We start from the raw sequence: 17,644 nt of genomic DNA on the forward strand, positions 1-17,644 counted from the left end.
GCTAAGACAGATAGCTAGGAAGAATGGAGCTCTTCTAGGTAAGTGGCTTTGGAGGTGGCCCTTGGAAAGAGAGAGGTTATGGCATGAGGTGGTGGCTAGCATTCATGGTTGTTTTGCGACTGGTTGGGATGCGGGGGTATCTCGACGGGCTTCACTCACAACCCCTTGGAAGGCTATTTCAGTCAACCTCCCTAATTTCCCCAGGTATGTAAGATATGACGTCTACTCTGGTAATTCTGTTCTTTTGTGGGAAGATATTTGAGTGGGCTCTCAACCTCTAAAAGATCGCTTTCCTTCCCTTTACGCTACCTCCGTCTTTAAAAAGGAGCTCGTTTCAAAATTTCTTTCACCCCTAGTTCGCCCCTTGTCTTTGAATTGGAATTTTGGGTTTCGTAGAGGTTTAAGTGATGAGGAATCTGCTTTTGTCTCTGAGATCTTGCTTCTTTTGGACTTCGTTTGTTTGGACCTCTCTAAACCCGATAGAAGAATTTGGACCCTAACTCCTTGTGGCTCCTTTACTTGTGCTTCTTATCTTGAGTCCCCTTGTTCTGCCCCTCTCTTTTTGGAGTTCCTTGTCAAAGAAATTTGATCAAGGCCCATTCCCCCTAAAGTAGCTGTTTTCTGTTGGGAAGCTTTTTACGATAAGACCAATACTATGGATAACCTGCAAAAGAAGAGACCTTTCCTTTGTATATCCCCAAACTGGTGTATTTTGTGTAAAATGCATAACGAGGATCACTGCCACTTGTTATCTTGTGCTTTTGTTACTAATATTTGGAATTGGGTCTTTATGTTGTTTGGGTGCAGGTGGACCTTGCTCTCTAAAGTAAACTTGCTTTTTGACCCGTCTACTTTTGGCCAGCCAACTAAGAGAGGGAAACTAATGTGGAAGTGTATCAGAGCAGCCATTTTGTGGACTATCTGAGAGGAAAGGAATTTTAGAATATTCCTAGAAAAGGAAAGAAGCATTGATGAAGCAAAGAAGTGCATTATGACAAGAACAATTCATTGGTTAAAAACTTTAGATCTGTTCAGAGGCTATTCTTTTGATGATCTATGGAAAAGTTGGGCAGAGGTGACCTCCACAGCCCCCAAAAATAATAGACTACAGATAGAGTGGAAACCTCCTACAGAGGGTGTGGTAAAGCGGAACTTTGATAGCAGCAGTCTAGGCAATCCAGGGCCTTCGGGCATAGGAGGGATCTTAAAAGATAAGGATAGAAACATTCTATCCCTATTCTCGGGACCAATGGGAGTTGGAGATTCAACAAGGGCTGAGATACTGGCTGCGGCGCAAGGAATACATGTTGCAAACCATTTAGGAGTTGAAAATCTGATAGTTGAGGGAGATTCGAAGGTGGTAGTAGGTTGGTTGTCGAGTCTAGAAACAGTTCTCTATGGGCCTACAAGGATCTTCTTAAGAAAGTTAATTAGCTCACAAAGAGTCACCTATCAGTGGGTGAGCTGATCAGCAAATGCCATGGCAGATTCTTTGGCAAAAAAGGGGTCTTTGGGTTGAGTATTTTCTGCCACTATGATTGTATTCTGTTAAGTTTGTTACTTTGTTTTTTGCTCTCACCTCTAAGGGGATAACATCTTGTGCTTCCTCTTTGGGTGAATGTATACTCCCTTTCTTATTAATAAAATCATTTTTTATGAATGAAAATAATTTATTAATTCAGAAAATTAGGCAATACAGGAAACCCATGAAGAGGCACAAGCTGTTACCTCTTCTAACAAAGTATTACATCAATTAAGAACCGGATAAAACAAAATTACATAGCAGCCCAAAACAGATGATCCCTTGAAACTCCTTGCTTAGCTAGTCCATCCGCTAAGGAATTTGCTGATCTTTCTACCCAAAGAGGGGTAACTGTCATATTTCTTGTGAGCCAATTGACTTTCCTCAATAAATCTCTATATCGCTGCATAGCTGAAGCTGGCTTTGTCAGCCATCCCACAACAATTTTAGAGTCTCCTTCAACTATCAAGTGTTGAACTCCTAACCGTTCAACAATCTGGATGCCTTGTACAGCCGCTAAGATCTCTGCTCTATTTGAGTCTCCTTTTCCCACAGGGCTTGAAAACAAAGCTAAAATGTTGCTCTCTCTATCTCTCAGCACCCCTCCTATCCTCGAAGGGCCTGGGTTTCCTTGACTACTACCATCAAAATTCAGCTTTGCCCAATTTTCAGGCAGAGGCTTCCACACTGCAGCTGCCTTGTCCCTCCTCGTATGACTAGTGGCTACCGCCTTCCAATTACAACAAATGTCATCAAAGAAAACGTATGAAAGAAGTCCAAAGTTCTTAGCCAATGAATGGCTCTAGTTAGTATTCACTCCTCAACAGTGTGTATGCTTCTTTCCTTTTCTTTGAACACCCTAGCATTCCTTTCTTCCCAAATTGTCCACAGGGCTGCTGTCTAATACATCTCCACATCGTTTTTCCTTTTTTTTGTAGGCCACACAAAAAAAGAAGGATCGAACAACTGACGTAATTCTAAGGACTGATTCCACTTGCATCCAAACAAAGAAAAGATCCAACTCCAAATAGCACTAGAAAAGGAACAAGATACAAATAGGTGGGAGCAATCCTCACCACTAGCCCTGCAAAGTACACACCTGTTAGGGGACAAGCACATGAAAGGCCTTTTCTTCTGCAAGCAATCCAGAGTATTGATCTTTCTATAAAACACCTCCCATCAGAAAATTATAATTTTAGGAGGAACAGGTCTGAACCAAATCTCCTTAGAAGGGAAACCCAACTGTCCCATGGAGGGCCAAAGGGACTTAAAAAAGGAAGCACAAGTGAAAAATCCTTTTGGATGAGGGGACCATAGTCTCACATCCGATCGAAGAGGGTCCAGAAAGACACTGCCAAGAAGCGACAACAATTCTGAAGCACTACTAAGTTCAACATTCCTCAAACCTTGCCTAAAACCAAAGTCCCGACTTAAGGAAGAGGGTGAAGTAATAGAAGGAAGAAAATGAGAAATAGTTTTTTCTTTGTAAAAGGAAAGGGAATAGAGAGCCAGGAATTTGTCCTTAAGGGCAACAGTACCCACCCAAGTATCTTCCCAAAATAAAATAGTCACCAGAGTTAACATCATACCTGACCAAGTTGAGAAACTGAGGGAGGACACTCTGAATTGCTTTCCAAGGAGATGCCAACGTAGCTTGACGTGATACACCCGCATCCCAACCATTTTCCTGTTTGCCATGTATACTATCTATCACTTCATGCCACAATCTCTCCCTTTCTCTAGGCCACTTCCACAACCACTTCCCTAAGAGAGCTTTATTCCTTAGAGCTAACCTTCCTACTCCTAGTCCACCCTCCTCTTTAGTCCTACAAACTATTTCTCAATTAATTAGATGATCTTTCTTTTCCTCCCCAGGCTCCCACATAAAAGATCTCATTATCCTCTCCAACTTCTTAGCTTCCCTAATAGGAATCCTAAAGATAGAGAGAAAATAGACCGGTAAATTTGCTAGGGTAGCTCTCAATAAAGTCACTCAACCCCCTATGGAAATGTAGTTCTTTTTCCAAGAAGCTAATCTTTTCTCAAACTTTTCCTGAATTGGGGTCCAAAATCTACTCTCCTTTGGGTTAGCCCCTAGAGGGAGATCTAGATATTGCAAGGGCCAAGAAGAAATGTGACAACCTAAACAATCCGCCACAGACTGCGAAGTCCTCTCATTCAGATTAACCCCTACCACACAACTCTTATCCAGGTTTATCTTCAAATTGGAGACATTCTCAAAGTGTTGTAACAATGCTTTGAGATTCCTCACTTCCTGCCTGTCACCCTCTTCACAAAAAATTATGATATCATTGGCAAACTGCAGGTGGGTTACCTGGACATTGTTCCTTCCAATCCTCTAGCCTCTAACTTCCTCTTCCCTATCTGCTTTAGAGATTAATCTACTGAGGACATTTGCAACTAGGGTGAAAAGAAAAGGGGAGAGAGGGTTGCCTTGTCTGAGGCCTCTACAAGCTGGGAAAAAGTCTTTCACCACCCCATTAACCCAAATGGAGTAATGGCAGGAACTAATGCAGCCCTTTACCCAATTGCACCATCTAGCTCCAAACCCACAGCACCCTAGGACCTCTTGTAAAAAACTCCAATCCACAAGATCATAAGCCTTCACCAAATCTAGTTTACAAACGAAACCTTGGGTTCTTGACTTTCTCATGTCCTCCATGCACTCATTTGCTATTAGGATCTGATCCGTTATTTGCCTTCCCTGTACGATAGCAGTACTACTCGGATTTTCAATGACAACACTTTAGCTAGGATTTTAAGATGCTTGTCACTAGACTGATTGGCTTATAGTCCTAAGGGTTCTTTGCATCTGCCTTCTTTGGGATTAGGGCTAGGAAAGTTGCATTGACTCCAGGGCTCGCCGTTTTTTTATCTGCAAATTCCTGAAACACCCCAACAAGGTCTTCTTTGACCACATCCCAACAATCCTTATAGAAAGCCATTGTAAAGCCATCTGGACCAGATGCTTTGGATCTAATAAAATCATTTTTCACTAGTCCAAAAAAGAAAACAAGAAACTTTTATTAATTATGAAAAAATGCTATGTACAACTGATGTTAAAGCCAGCTACCAGCGGTAGCTAGTGCAAAGAAAACCCTTTTAGATTGATCTCCAAAAAAATGATCCCTTTATTTATTTAATTTTTCTTTCTGGAGATAAAGGTTAAAGTATCATATTCATAAGTAAATATGTGCAAGTATGACCATTGTATGGTAAGCCACTATGCAAAGTACATTCATTCTGCACCTGTCCTGCCTGAATTACAAAAAACAGTGTGGCAGGGCCAGAATAGTTTTGATGGGAAATATTACTAAATCGATCAGTTGCAGGCTTGCAGCCAGCCAGGAATAAATGGAACCTATTATCTTTTTGATTAATTCATCCACAGCTTCAATTCTGAGGTTTCCTCTGATTTCTTTCCTTCCAAATGCAGCATGACACTGCAGCAGGACTGGTGTTCCATTGTTTTCTTTCCTTCTTTCTCATTTAGCCCTTTCAGTTTCCAGGAGCATATGTGGTCTGAGATCCTTTCTGGCAAGCACCAAGAAAGGTTAAACAAGCTACAGAAATAGGAGTAAATCTGATTCGCCACTGTACATTGCAGGAATAGATGATTGAAAGTTTCTTGTCTCTCCCACAGTGTACACAAGTTTCTGTTCACCAAATTATCCCTGGTGAGGAACCTATCAAGCACCACAGACCACAGTAGGAAAGCCACTTTAGAGGTATGGGATAACCAAACTTCCTTGTGGGGGAAAGCTGGATTTTCATTGTTAGTCAACTGCCTGTATATGGATTTGACAGAGAAGATCTCTCAAAGGGAACCTGTCCCTCTGCTGGTGGGGGCAAAGCCAGAACTGGTACCAAGAATGATAGAAGTCTTCTCTGATGGGATTGCCTTCAAAGTGTGGATTGCCTCCTCCGTTGAAGCCCGATGGTGGAAGGAAGGAGCTTCCGGTGGGGAAGCTGTCTCTGTGCAGGAAGATGATAGTGCACGTGGCAGGTTGTGAGATGATGAACAGATGGGTAACCTATGTTACACAAAAAAGGAAATGCAGAGGTCTGAAACGAAGAAACAAGGGGCTCAGATGGCTAAATCTAAAAAGGTTTATGCCCACAGGATGTTGATCTTAAAAGCTATTTACAGATGGTTGCTTGTACAGGTGGTCAACATTTAAAGCACAAGAGGGACAGCAAGATTTTGGAAGCAGAAAATCCTGTTGACAAGTCACGCAGAGAAGAAAGGGCAAGCTTAAACTGAAATAGTATTGGCTGCCTCATCAAACCAGATCCATAATGGGTGGACCCAAAAGAGACAAAGAATTAAAATCACACAAGTTGTGAGCATGTGACTTCTAAAGGGGTTGAAGGTGTGTTAGACCATCGTTTGGGTCTATCTTCTTCCAAATTGAAAACAAACATTGCTGCATCAGCTATTCCACGTTCTACTCCGAGGAAAAACTCCTGGATATGGCAACTACGACAGGTCTCTCAATCATTAGAGGTGGATCGTCCTTATCCTAGATACTCTAGGGAGAAATCAGTGAACTCTGAAGGTGACGATGAAGACTGGATAAATCTCGCTGACTCGGATAGTGAAAATTCTTTGTCGAAGGAAGACTCTATTCTTGGGAGCATTGAGGGAGAGGTAAGGGAGAAAGGGGCGGACTTGGAAGACTTAGACATTGAGTTACTCTTCAGTTAGACAGAAGCCTGGGAAGAATTCAATATTAACAACCCCAAACATGCAAGCATAGGTAGTGGTGATACCATGAAGCCGAGAACACTTGTGGAGGGTGAAACTAACGGTCAAGGGAGGAGAAACCAAGTTCCATGTTCGCAACAAGGGGCAAGAGATAATTAAAGGTATAAACAATGAATCAATGATTGCCAAAGGTTGAACAGATGCACATTGGAAAGGGGTAAACAAAAGAAGCTGGAGTGAATCAAACCCGGGTATTGTGGTGTTTTCAGTTTTTGATACTAATAACTGTCCTTTGCCTGAAGCAGGTCTTCTAGCGTCCTTATTTGTTAAGCCAAGAGCCAAGAGCCAGAAATAGGAGTTGGTGAGGTGGGGTGGACCTTAGGTCTGAGAGGAGAGAGGGGAGAAGGAAGGGGAGAGAATTTAGGAACTTATCAGTGAGTTGCTTGAGGAATTAAAAAAGAGTGAGTTAGAGAAAGAACAAAATTCAATAGGAGGAGAGGTTCAAAGGGAAGAGATTAGAGCCATAGATAATTGGTGTTTAGAAGAAATGGGGGAGAGGGATAAAGGAGTTTTAGGAGTGGAAGAGGAAGATTCAATAGCAGCCTTTGTAGGGAAACTAGACTGTAAGTTTAAGGATCTCAATGAGTTGAAGTTGTCTTTGATGAAGCCTGAAGATGGAAGGAAGACTAAAAAGAAAAAATTAACCGAGGTAGAGAGATTGAGGTTGGATATTCTAGGTGACAAGGAATTTAGTGGAAAAGGGGAGAGAAGAAGAGGCAGGGAGTTGAAGGGGAAGAAAAAGGGCAACTTATTGATTGCCAATGAAAATATTAAGCTGGAATGTGAGAGGTTTGGGGAGTGCAAGAAAGAGAGTGGTGATAAAAGATTTGATTAAGAAAATTCTGACATAGTTGTGTTGCAAGAATCAAAGTTGGCTAAATTTGACTATAAATGGGTCAAAAGTTTGTGGAAGGCAAGAGGGAGTGGAAGAGCTACTTGGTAAATACATTGTTTCTACGAAGTTTCGATAGGTAGAGGATGGGTATGCATGGGTGCTAACCAATATTTATGGACCTAATGGATATAGAGAAAGGAATGATCTATGGGATGAACTTAGTGACATTAGAGGATTATGGGAGGGACCATGGTGTATTGGTGGAGACTTCAATGTAGTTCGGTTCACTAAGGAGACAAATAATCTGAGGCAAAGAATCACTACAAGCATGAGGAGGTTTAACAATTTCATCAACTCCTTTGAGCTCAAAGATTTGTCTCTTCTCCACCACAATTTCGCTTGGTCTAATCTCCAAACCACCCCGTTGTGCTCAAGACATGATCGGTTTCTCTTTCAGGTGGATTGGGGTGGGCTATCCTCTAAACCTTACCTAGGGTAACCTCATATCATTGGCCAATTTCCCTACTTCAAGAGGAGCTAAGAGGTTTAGGTCCTGCCCTGTTCAGGTTTGAAAACATGTTAACCCATCCAGGTTTCCACCAAAAAGTGAAGGGATGGTGGGAAGGAGAAAGGCCAAGGGTGAATTTGGAAAGGAATGTTTTTTCCATAGGAAGGGGTGGATTCCAAAGACTTGAAGCAAAAAAAAGGAAGTAGTGGATCAAATTGAAGGGGTGGATTCCAAAGAATCTCAAGGAACACTAGAGGAAAGGGATAGAGAACTAAGAAAGGCTTTAAAGAGACAACTGGAAGACATTTTACTAAAAGAGGAGATTAACTGGAGGCAAAAATCAAGGGTAAAATGACTTCAAGAGGGTGATAGAAACACAAAGTTCTTTCCTGCAATGGCCAATGCAAGGAGAAGGAAAAACGTCATTTCCAGACTGGAGATAGGAGATGAAGTTATTACTGATTAGCATGAGATAGCACAGACCTTTGTGAATCATTTCAAATCAATTTACAGGAGGCCTTTAGATGCAACTTTGTGGATTGAGGGTTTAGATTGGTCAATCGCATCAATTGAGCAGAAAGTGTGGTTGGAAAGACCCTTTGAGGAGGAGGAGATCAGGAGAGCAGTGTTTTCCATGGACAAAGCTAAAGCTCCAACCTGCAGGGCTAGATGGGTTTACTATGGCATTCTATCAGGATTGTTGGGATGTGCTAAAAGAAGATTTACTTGAGGTTTATAGGGAGTTCTTTGAAAGGGGTATAATAAATCCAAGGTTGAATTTAACTTTCAATGCCTTGATCCCTAAAAAGGTGGGAGCTAACCATCCCAAAGACTTCAGACCCATCAACCTAGTGAATAGTTTGTATAAAATCCTAACAAATGTCTTATCTTTAAGAATTTGGGAAGCTCTCCCCTCTTTAGTGACTTGCAACCAAGGGGCCTTTATTCAGAAGAGGCAAATCACGAATCAAATCCTAATCGCTAATGAGTGTGTTGAGGATATGAGGAGATCCAGGAAGAAAGGCATAATTTGCAAGCTGGACTTAGAGAAAGCCTATGATCTAGTTGATTGGTCTTTCCTAATTGAGATCATGAGACATTGTGGGTTTGGAGAGAGGTGGTGCAATTGGATTCTGGGATGTTTAAGGACTTGCCAATATTCAGTATTAGTAAATGGCATAGTTGTAGTTTGCTTTTCAGTGAGATCCTCTCTCCCCTTTTCTCTTCACACTGATGGTGGATGTTTTGAGTAGAATTCTGTTGAGGGCAGACTTAATAGGGCTAGTGAGAGGCTGGAGAGTGGGAAGAGAAGAGGTACCAATTACACATCTGCAATTTGTAGATGACACTCTTCTCTTTTGCGAAGGAGAGAACTTGGATTGGATAAGGAATTTGAAACTCTCGGTGCAACTGTTTGAAAGATTGTCAAACTTAAGGATAAATTTAAAAAAAAAGTTGCATAGCTGGAATAAACATGCATGATGGGGAGATGGCAAAGTATGCAAGCATTCTAGCTGTAATGTTGTGTCTTGGCCCCTAACCTATTTGGGTTTATCCCTTGGAGCAAATCCAAAAGAAGTTGGATTCTGGAATCCAATGATAGAAAATTTCTCTAGGAAGTTAGCTAGTTGGAAGAAAGGAGATTTGTCTCTAGGTGGTAGAATAATGCTGATAGAATCAACACTAGCTAACTTACCTGTCTACTATTTGTCAGTCTTCAAAATTCCAGTGAGTGTGAGCAAGAAATTGGAGGTGGCAATGAGGGATTTCTTGTGGGAGCCAGGGGAGGAAAAGAGAGATCATAGAATAAGCTGGGAAATAGTGTGCAGGGGTCTTGGGATTAGGAAATATAGAAAAAAGGAACATGGCGTTGTTAGGTAAGTGGCTCTGGAGATTGCCTCAAGATAGGGACAAATTGTGGACAAAGGTGATAGTAAGTATTCATGGCCTCTTGGATAATGGATGGGATGCTGGTGTGTTGCCTATGGCAAATGAAATCCATCCTCACCTTGGAAAGCCATTAGTGCAGTCCTACTTCTCTTCCTTCCTTCCATGAGATACAACCTTTGTAATGGTAACAATGTTAAATTTTGCGAACATACTTGGCTAGGAGACTCCCCTTTAAAGGACCAATTTCCCTCTCTCTTTGCCCTCTCAAGCTTAAAAAATGAGCTAGTTTCTAAGTTCCTTGTCCAATCTCTAGCTTCACTCAATGGGGTTAATTGGGACTTGGGTTTCCGGAGGGGTATCCGAGACTCAGAACTTCAGTGTCTTCTTAGCCTCTTACATTTACTGGAAGGAGTTTTCATTGAAACCTTCAAGACCTTATAGCCAAGTTTGGACTTGTACCCCATCAGGGTCCTTCTCATGTGCCTCCTTTAAAACTCTACTAGAATCATCCTATAGTGGTCTGCCTCCTTTTACGGCGAAGGAGGTGTGGTGCAAAGCTGTTCCACCTAGAGTTGCTGCATTTTGTTGGGAAGTGGTTCATGGAAAGATTAATACTCTTGATCTACTCCAAAGAAAGCAGCCAAGTTGGTGTTTATCCCCTCATTGGTGTGTATTGTGTAAGGCTGATGGTGAGAGTTGCCTCCACCACTTTCTCTCTCGTTCTTTCATTACCTCTATTTGGGATTGGTGCTTTTCTCTTCTTGGGTGCAGGTGGAGTCCTCCGGCGGATGTTCAACGTCTATTTGACACAACTACCTTTGGATGGCGAACAAAGAGAGGGAGGTTAATGTGGAACTGCATTAGAGATGCTGTTCTTTGGATTGTTTGGGAAGAAAGAAATGGAAGAGCCTTTACAGATAAAGAAAGAAATAAAAGTGATATCTTGGAAACAATCAAAGTTAAAGTGGTGCATTGGCTGAAATCGTTGACAGCCTTCTCTCATATGTCAACAAATGATCTAATGAGAAGCCGGAAGGAAGTAGCAAACTCTACAGCCCATAAGACAATTATAAATCATACTTGGTCACCTCCAAACAGAGGTTTTATCAAGCTTAACTTTGATGGTAGCAGCTTGGGGAATCCTGGACCATCAGGTATTTGAGGTATTTTTAGAGATGAGGATTATTCATCGCTATTTTCTCAGGGCCAGTTGGTGGAGACTCCCTGAGAGCAGAAGTTTTGGCAGTAGTGGAAGGCATTCAGAAGGCAAAACAATTGAGCATCCAAAAGCTATTTGTGGAAGGAGATTCCAAACTGGTGATTTGCTAGTTACAAAGTGGGGGATCAGAACTGTTGGTTTTCGACAATGAAAGGAAGAAGATCAGGTGCCTAACCAGAGATATGGAAATAGTGGTTGGGTGGGTTAAAAGATCTGCTAATTCTGTAGCAAATGCCTTAGCTAAACAAGGGGTGGAGAGAGATTTACTTCTCTGGGAACAACTGTAAGGGACCTGTTTGTAGGGGGAGAGATAAGGGATTTTATCTCTCACAGCCGACTGTATTTAATGTATTCCATCTTCCATTATATTAATTAATAAAAGGTTGAGTTATTGATCAAAAAAACAAAAAAAAAACCTTTCTATTTAGTCTAGCTCCTGCTATAAACCACCTTAGAACTCCAGGATTGACTCTGCATGTTATCCAGTTGAAATACTGGAAATTCTCTTTCAAGATTTTCCTTCTGTTTTGGTGTGTACAGCTTCTCATTGTACAAAGGACCTTTTACATCAATACAAATATACTTTACCTTTGCTCTAAAAAAAATCAAAATATGGAAATACAGTTTTTTTTTCTTTTCTTTTTTTGAGAAGGTAACAGATTTCATTAAAAGAAAGAGAGGGAAATACAGTTGTTACTATACAAGAACCTTTAATCAGGAAAATGGTTTAGGTTGTTTAGTAATCCAAGACTCCACTGTAAGCCTATAATTCATTAGTCATTGAGATCTTTCTGATATTCAGTTTTTTAAAGCTTTGAGTTGGCAGTGTTAGCAATTATTTTTTTGCTTGAGGCATTTCTATTAGATAGCTGCTTGTAGTTCAGATATCTTTTATTGTTGAAATTTCTTTAGCACGAGTGAACTGTATTCCTGCAGGAATGTCCAGCTGGCACTTTCAAGAATGTTAGTGGTTCTGATAAAGCCCTTTGTCATCAATGCCCACCTTATGAGCTTCCACATCGTGCCATCTACATAAATGTTCGAGGTATCTGTGAAAATTTATGTTTGTTTGTGTTTTCTTGCTGAACTGTCACGCTTTTTACTGAATAATGTGGATGGCCAAGTAGTTGACCTGGTTCTGTAAATTTCCCTTTCTCCTTTCATTTAATTCTTTCAGAGGCAACTATTTTCTTTTAGTAAATTTGCTCCTAAGCTCGGCTGTTTTCTTTAACAGGTGGCGTTGCTGAAACTCCATGCCCTTACAAATGCATTTCTGACAGATATCACATGCCTCGCTGTTACACAGCTCTTGAAGAGTTGATATACACCTTTGGTGGGCCATGGTTATTTGGCCTTCTTCTCTTGGGTCTCCTTATCTTGTTAGCTCTGGTGCTTAGTGTTGCACGGATGAAGTTTGTTGGTACTGATGAATTGCCAGGTCCAGCTCCCACTCAGCTGGGCTCTCAAATTGATCACTCCTTCCCTTTCCTGGAGTCACTGAATGAGGTGTTCCCTCCAATTAACATCCTTGCACTGTCAATACTTCATCATTAGGACTCCTGTAATTTCATTTTGCTTAGTTCTGCTTTTTTTTCGTTTGGAAGTTGATAGAATTCCTCTTTCCTTTCAGGTTCTGGAAACTAATAGAGCTGAAGAGTCTCAATCTCATGTCCATAGAATGTATTTTATGGGACCCAATACTTTTAGTGAACCGTGGCATCTTCCTCACTCTCCTCCAGAACAAGTAATGGAGATTGTGTAAGTTTCTTTGGACAATAATAATCATATAAGTTAGATGTTTGATGCCGATATTATTTTTCAATTCTAAACAGTTTTCTCTCCTGTTCAACTAGGAGCCCCACAGTTACAGTGATTTTGTTTCCTTATTCATACTTAAGCAATGATATATATATATATATTAATTTAAACAGCTGAGGGCTTTTCTACTTATTTGGCATGACAGATACGAGGATGCATTCAACAGATTTGTTGATGATATTAATGCCTTGGCTGCTTACCAGTGGTGGGAAGGAGCTGTCTATAGCATTTTATCTCTTCTTGTATATCCTCTTGCATGGTCATGGCAGCAATGGCGTCGTAAAAAGAAACTACAACGGTTGCGTGAATTTGTCCGATCAGAATATGACCATGCTTGTTTACGTTCTTGCCGTTCACGTGCTCTCTATGAAGGGCTTAAGGTTCATTTCCAAGAAACTGGTGTATTTGTATCTATTAAGTTGTGGATATTGATATCGTGATGTTCTTTTTGCATGTACAGTAACTTATGGTGCATAATTGATACCTTCTCCAACTAAGTTACATCTTTATTTAGTATTAAGTTTCTTCCACATCTTTCATGGGCCCTTCATAACCATATCCATGCATTCACCAACAATTTCAATTCTCACAGGAAATTGTTGGGCAGTTTCTCTATATCACCAATTAGTAGAGAATTAGTTAACCTTTTGCTTCAACCCTTCTCTATTAGATACATACACCGAGTGGCAGAGCAAAGAATTTTCTCTTGGGGGGGTGGGGGCATATATTTATTTTTGGGTTATTGTAATGAAAAAGTTATAATAAGTCAAACTATTAAAAAATAACCTCAGGAACAATTTTCTAATATCTTGATTCATAATGTATTTAGAGTACAAAAAAGACATGAAGTTTGACATAAACATATACATAAAGATGAAAACAAAAGAATTAGACACCTCTTAAGTTGAGCCCATCGACATTTCATACTTCCAACAATATCAAGCAATCAAAAATGGCAAAAATAGATCTCTGCAATCACCGTTTCAGTTGATAAAATTATTTCAGCAAGAAAAGAGCTCCTTTAGCTGTAAAAATAGCCTACCTTGTTTGTATCATTCATTTGCATTAATTTTTGTTTTCTGAATGGCGTAAGATACTGTATTGATAGAAAAATCAGTGTACATTAGAACGCATGTATACAAAAAGGGAATTATACAGAGCTCTCTTAAATACCTTGTAGACTGCCAACCATGAATGTATAAAGCCTGTCATTTTCTTTGTACCAGTTCCTCCGAACACATTTTATTTTTTAAAATTTGTTTATTCCTCACTCCAAATGCACCAGAACACAGAAGGAGGCAACACACTCCATGCTGTTTCCCCATTTGTACTCCAACTTCTCAGTCTCATTCGTTTGCATAGTGATATTTGCTCTGACCTATATATTTGTTGCCTTATATGATGTTTTTCCTGTTTTGCCCAATAGTATTCAACAGCCTTTTGTGCTGGAATTGATGTCCTACAGGTTGCTGCAACTTCTGATTTAATGCTTGCATACGTGGACTTTTTTCTTGGTGGAGATGAAAAGAGAACTGATCTTCCTCCTCGTCTTCATCAAAGATTTCCAATGTCCATTGTTTTTGGGGGTGATGGAAGTTACATGGCTCCTTTCTCACTTCAAAGTGATAACGTTCTGACTAGTCTTATGAGTCAAGTAGGTTTATTTGTTTTTTCTCTTTTGTTTCTTTTACTTTTTCCTGGCACTGTTTTAAGGAATTTCCTTCATAAGGTCAAGTGATTGCCCTTTGTTTCTGTTTGCTTTTTTCAAGTACTACCATTTGAGAAAAGGTATTTGATTGTTGTGTTTCTGATTTGCTTTGCAGGCTGTCCCACCTACAATTTGGTATCGGTTGGTGGCTGGTTTAAATGCTCATCTGCGCTTAGTTCGCCGTGGACGCCTGAGGACAACATTTTTACCTGTCCTCAGCTGGCTTGAAACACATGCAAATCCTGCTTTGAGCATCCATGGTATTCGGATTGACCTTGCATGGTTTCAGGCTACAACTTGTGGTTATTTCCAGTTTGGACTTGTGGTATATGCTGTTGAAGAAGAACCTGAGATGGTGCCTGCTGAACTTGTAGATGGAGCAGTGAGAACTCAGCAACAATCATGGTAAAAGTTTCTTGCAATGCTACTTCTAACATGAGTTGTTTTGGTCCCTTTCATATTACTTTTGCCTTAAAATATTTAGCTGTTTGTTGCAGTGCACATGGTGTTCATGGAGACTGTCTGCCAAGACGTATGAGAAGCAATGAAAATATTATGATACACAAAAGGTTATGTGGAGGGATTTTGAGTACTTGTAGCATTAGAATGCTTGAAGAGAAGAAAGATATTTTTTACCCCTTCTCTTTTATAGTGCATAATACAAAACCTGTTGGCCACCAGGTAGACTTTGATGCTTTTAAGTAAGAGTTTTTTTTTTTTTTTTTTCTTCCCTTTCAGTAGGATGCAATTTTGTTTTTTCTCTAAGTTTATATTTTCTTACATCACTTTATATCATTGCAGGACCTTGTTGGTTTGATCATATCAATACTTCTTTTAGGAGATTTTAGCTTAGTGTTGCTTACTCTGCTCCAATTGTACTCTATTTCACTGGTGGACTTCCTTTTAGTGTTGTTTGTTCTTCCTCTTGGGATTCTATTTCCATTTCCTGCTGGTATCAATGCTTTATTCAGTCATGGTCCTAGGCGGTCAGCAGGTCTTGCACGTGTATATGCTTTGTGGAATATTACATCCTTGATTAATGTTGTAAGTTTTCTTGATTAACTCCATGTCAGCTAGTTCGCATCCTCTCCCTCACTCGTATATATATGCATGTACAAATACATGTAATTTTGTTAGGTTTTCATGTAGTATTATGTACTATATGTAAACTTCAAGATTCTCATGTGTTGCAAATACATGTTGTAATAGGTGGTTGCCTTCATTTGTGGATTTGTCCATTATAAGACCCAATCGTCGTCAAGTAGAAGACATCCAAACTTTCAGCCCTGGAATTTTAGCATGTGAGGATATTATCTCCTAAATGATTTTGATTTTCAGACTCCCTGGTAGAATAATTAGTTCGGCAAAATCTCTTGACACTGATTTACATGCCTTGGTATGTGCGTTTTTTGTGCCGATGCAGGGATGAAAGTGGATGGTGGATGCTTCCTACTGGACTGGTGCTGTGTAAATGTGTCCAGGCACGACTCATCGATTGGCATGTCGCTAATCTAGAGATACATGACCGTTCGTTGTATAGTAACAACCCGGACCTGTTTTGGCAGTCATGATGATGATACTAATTAACCAGGTATCGTTTCATGCAAGGTTTTTTTTTTATTATTATTATTTTGTTGCATTTTTCCCCTTTACTTCCTTTTTTTTTATATTCTGAGAAAGTAGGTGAATGGCACATAGAGGAAAAGAGAGAAATAGAGAGTGAAAGGCATTCATTTATGTAATACCTTGTGATTATGTGCAGTAATAGTTCTCTTCTATGTAAATATAAACTGGGTTCTGCCCATTCTTTGTCGTAGTCCTTTTTCTGTTGGCAATCTTATTTCGAGTCCCCTTTTGTTCTTGCATTTTGCCTTGATGCAAATCCCGATATTTGTTGCCAATTCCTTCAGTATACTCACGGAATAGCAAGAGTTTTTTCTTATAAAAAAATAGGGTTTTCAGAGTCAGCCACCGCTCCTAACAAACAATTTGAAGGATAGACAATTCACGATTAGAGTTCTCTATTCTTTTGACCAAAAGAAGGTTAAAAGTCATTGCTCTCTCTCTCTCTCTGAACTTTTATGTCATAATTGTATGGGTATGGAATTTTAACTTCTAGGCATTTTTTCTTTTTATACCTGATCTATCAAAAGACTAAAAATAATTAATTGATTATTGATTTTTTCGATGTTTATATATTTATGAATATTAACAAGAACATTTTCCATTTTCCTAAGAATTAAGATGCACATTTTTAGTTCTATATCTTTGTAACATTTCCCAAGTGTGTTCCGATAGAACTACAAAAGTGTGCGTTTCTCATGTTTACAACTTTATGTACCCTATTATTGTAATCTCAGACTTGGGAGTTTTAGAGTTTTCTTGGCGTAGCGTTTGAGTATCTTAGGTGTTGTTTGACAAGTCTTTTTAAAAAAAATCCATCAGTTCAAATGGTCAAAAGAAGTTGAGCTTTTAGGGTCTTGTCTTTAAAGACAGACTGTTTTGTAAGTGGCTCGGTCTATCGAGTTTTTAAAAATGCATTTAAAGGATATATCACTAGGCCTGTTTATGGGCTTGGGCTTTGGGCTTGATTTACACTGCATCATGCTTGGGATTCAGGCTGGGCCCTATTCAAAGTTTGGCAAAAGTCAAGCCCGAGATCCATGAACAGGTCTATCACTCAGAAAGATCAAAAAGCTTAATTTGAAACTTTTCAAAATTCAGCATTTTTAGTGTTTTCAGATCTTTTTGTGCATGCCTTTTCATCTTTTTGTCACTAAACGGAAAATGACAGATTTGTTGTCTTTTGAATTTGTCGAAGCTCAGAAGACCATGTGGAAAGACTTGTCAAAAATTGCTTTAGTACATGTTTGACATTGATGTTGAAGAGAAAACAATGCTGCTTATGTGTGGGTTGAAAGCACAAATGGTTCCTTTTATTGGTTTGGAAACGTTGTTGCCAGGTAGGACGTTTCCTGGAGCAACAACACTTTTTGTTTGGTAGTAGTGCTCCATATCTGTTTTTAGCATTGATACCCATTATAGTAAGTTCACATCATGTTCTTGTTGGCAGCAACGAGCTCCAACATGAGAAAACATCAAATTTGGCGTTTCTCCAAATTATGCCTTCTCGATTTCCAAGGCGTGGCTTAGAGTACCATTTTTTATGGAAAAACGATTTCAAACATATTGACGTTTTTTAGAGCACTATTTTTTTTAGCGTGACGCTGATGTGTTACCATTTTCTAGAGCAATGACATCAATGCCAAAACATATGCTTAGTTTTTCAACCATACTCATGAGTGTGATGTATCTAAAGTGTGATACATTTTTTTTTAAAATTGGCTTATATATG

At 39.7% G+C, this 17,644-nt stretch overlaps 1 protein-coding gene across 1 annotated transcript in view; it reads left to right on the top strand.

The window, feature by feature from the left end:
• Positions 1 to 16,105, top strand: part of LOC104588235 (uncharacterized) — a 48,733-nt gene extending 32,628 nt beyond the window's left edge. The window contains exons 13-22 of the mRNA XM_088892945.1: positions 11,700 to 11,808; positions 11,998 to 12,269; positions 12,394 to 12,521; positions 12,727 to 12,961; positions 14,047 to 14,235; positions 14,405 to 14,694; positions 14,787 to 14,970; positions 15,091 to 15,333; positions 15,499 to 15,590; positions 15,713 to 16,105. Coding sequence (XP_088749071.1) covers positions 11,700 to 11,808; positions 11,998 to 12,269; positions 12,394 to 12,521; positions 12,727 to 12,961; positions 14,047 to 14,235; positions 14,405 to 14,694; positions 14,787 to 14,970; positions 15,091 to 15,333; positions 15,499 to 15,590; positions 15,713 to 15,860 — 1,890 coding nt within the window. The 3' untranslated portion in view covers positions 15,861 to 16,105. The remainder of the gene's footprint in view (positions 1 to 11,699; positions 11,809 to 11,997; positions 12,270 to 12,393; positions 12,522 to 12,726; positions 12,962 to 14,046; positions 14,236 to 14,404; positions 14,695 to 14,786; positions 14,971 to 15,090; positions 15,334 to 15,498; positions 15,591 to 15,712) is intronic.
• The last annotated feature ends 1,539 nt before the right edge of the window (positions 16,106 to 17,644 follow it).

Source organism: Nelumbo nucifera, chromosome 8 (assembly GCF_055504915.1).
Source record: "Nelumbo nucifera cultivar China Antique chromosome 8, China Antique-T2T, whole genome shotgun sequence".
NCBI classification, from domain to species: domain Eukaryota; kingdom Viridiplantae; phylum Streptophyta; class Magnoliopsida; order Proteales; family Nelumbonaceae; genus Nelumbo; species Nelumbo nucifera.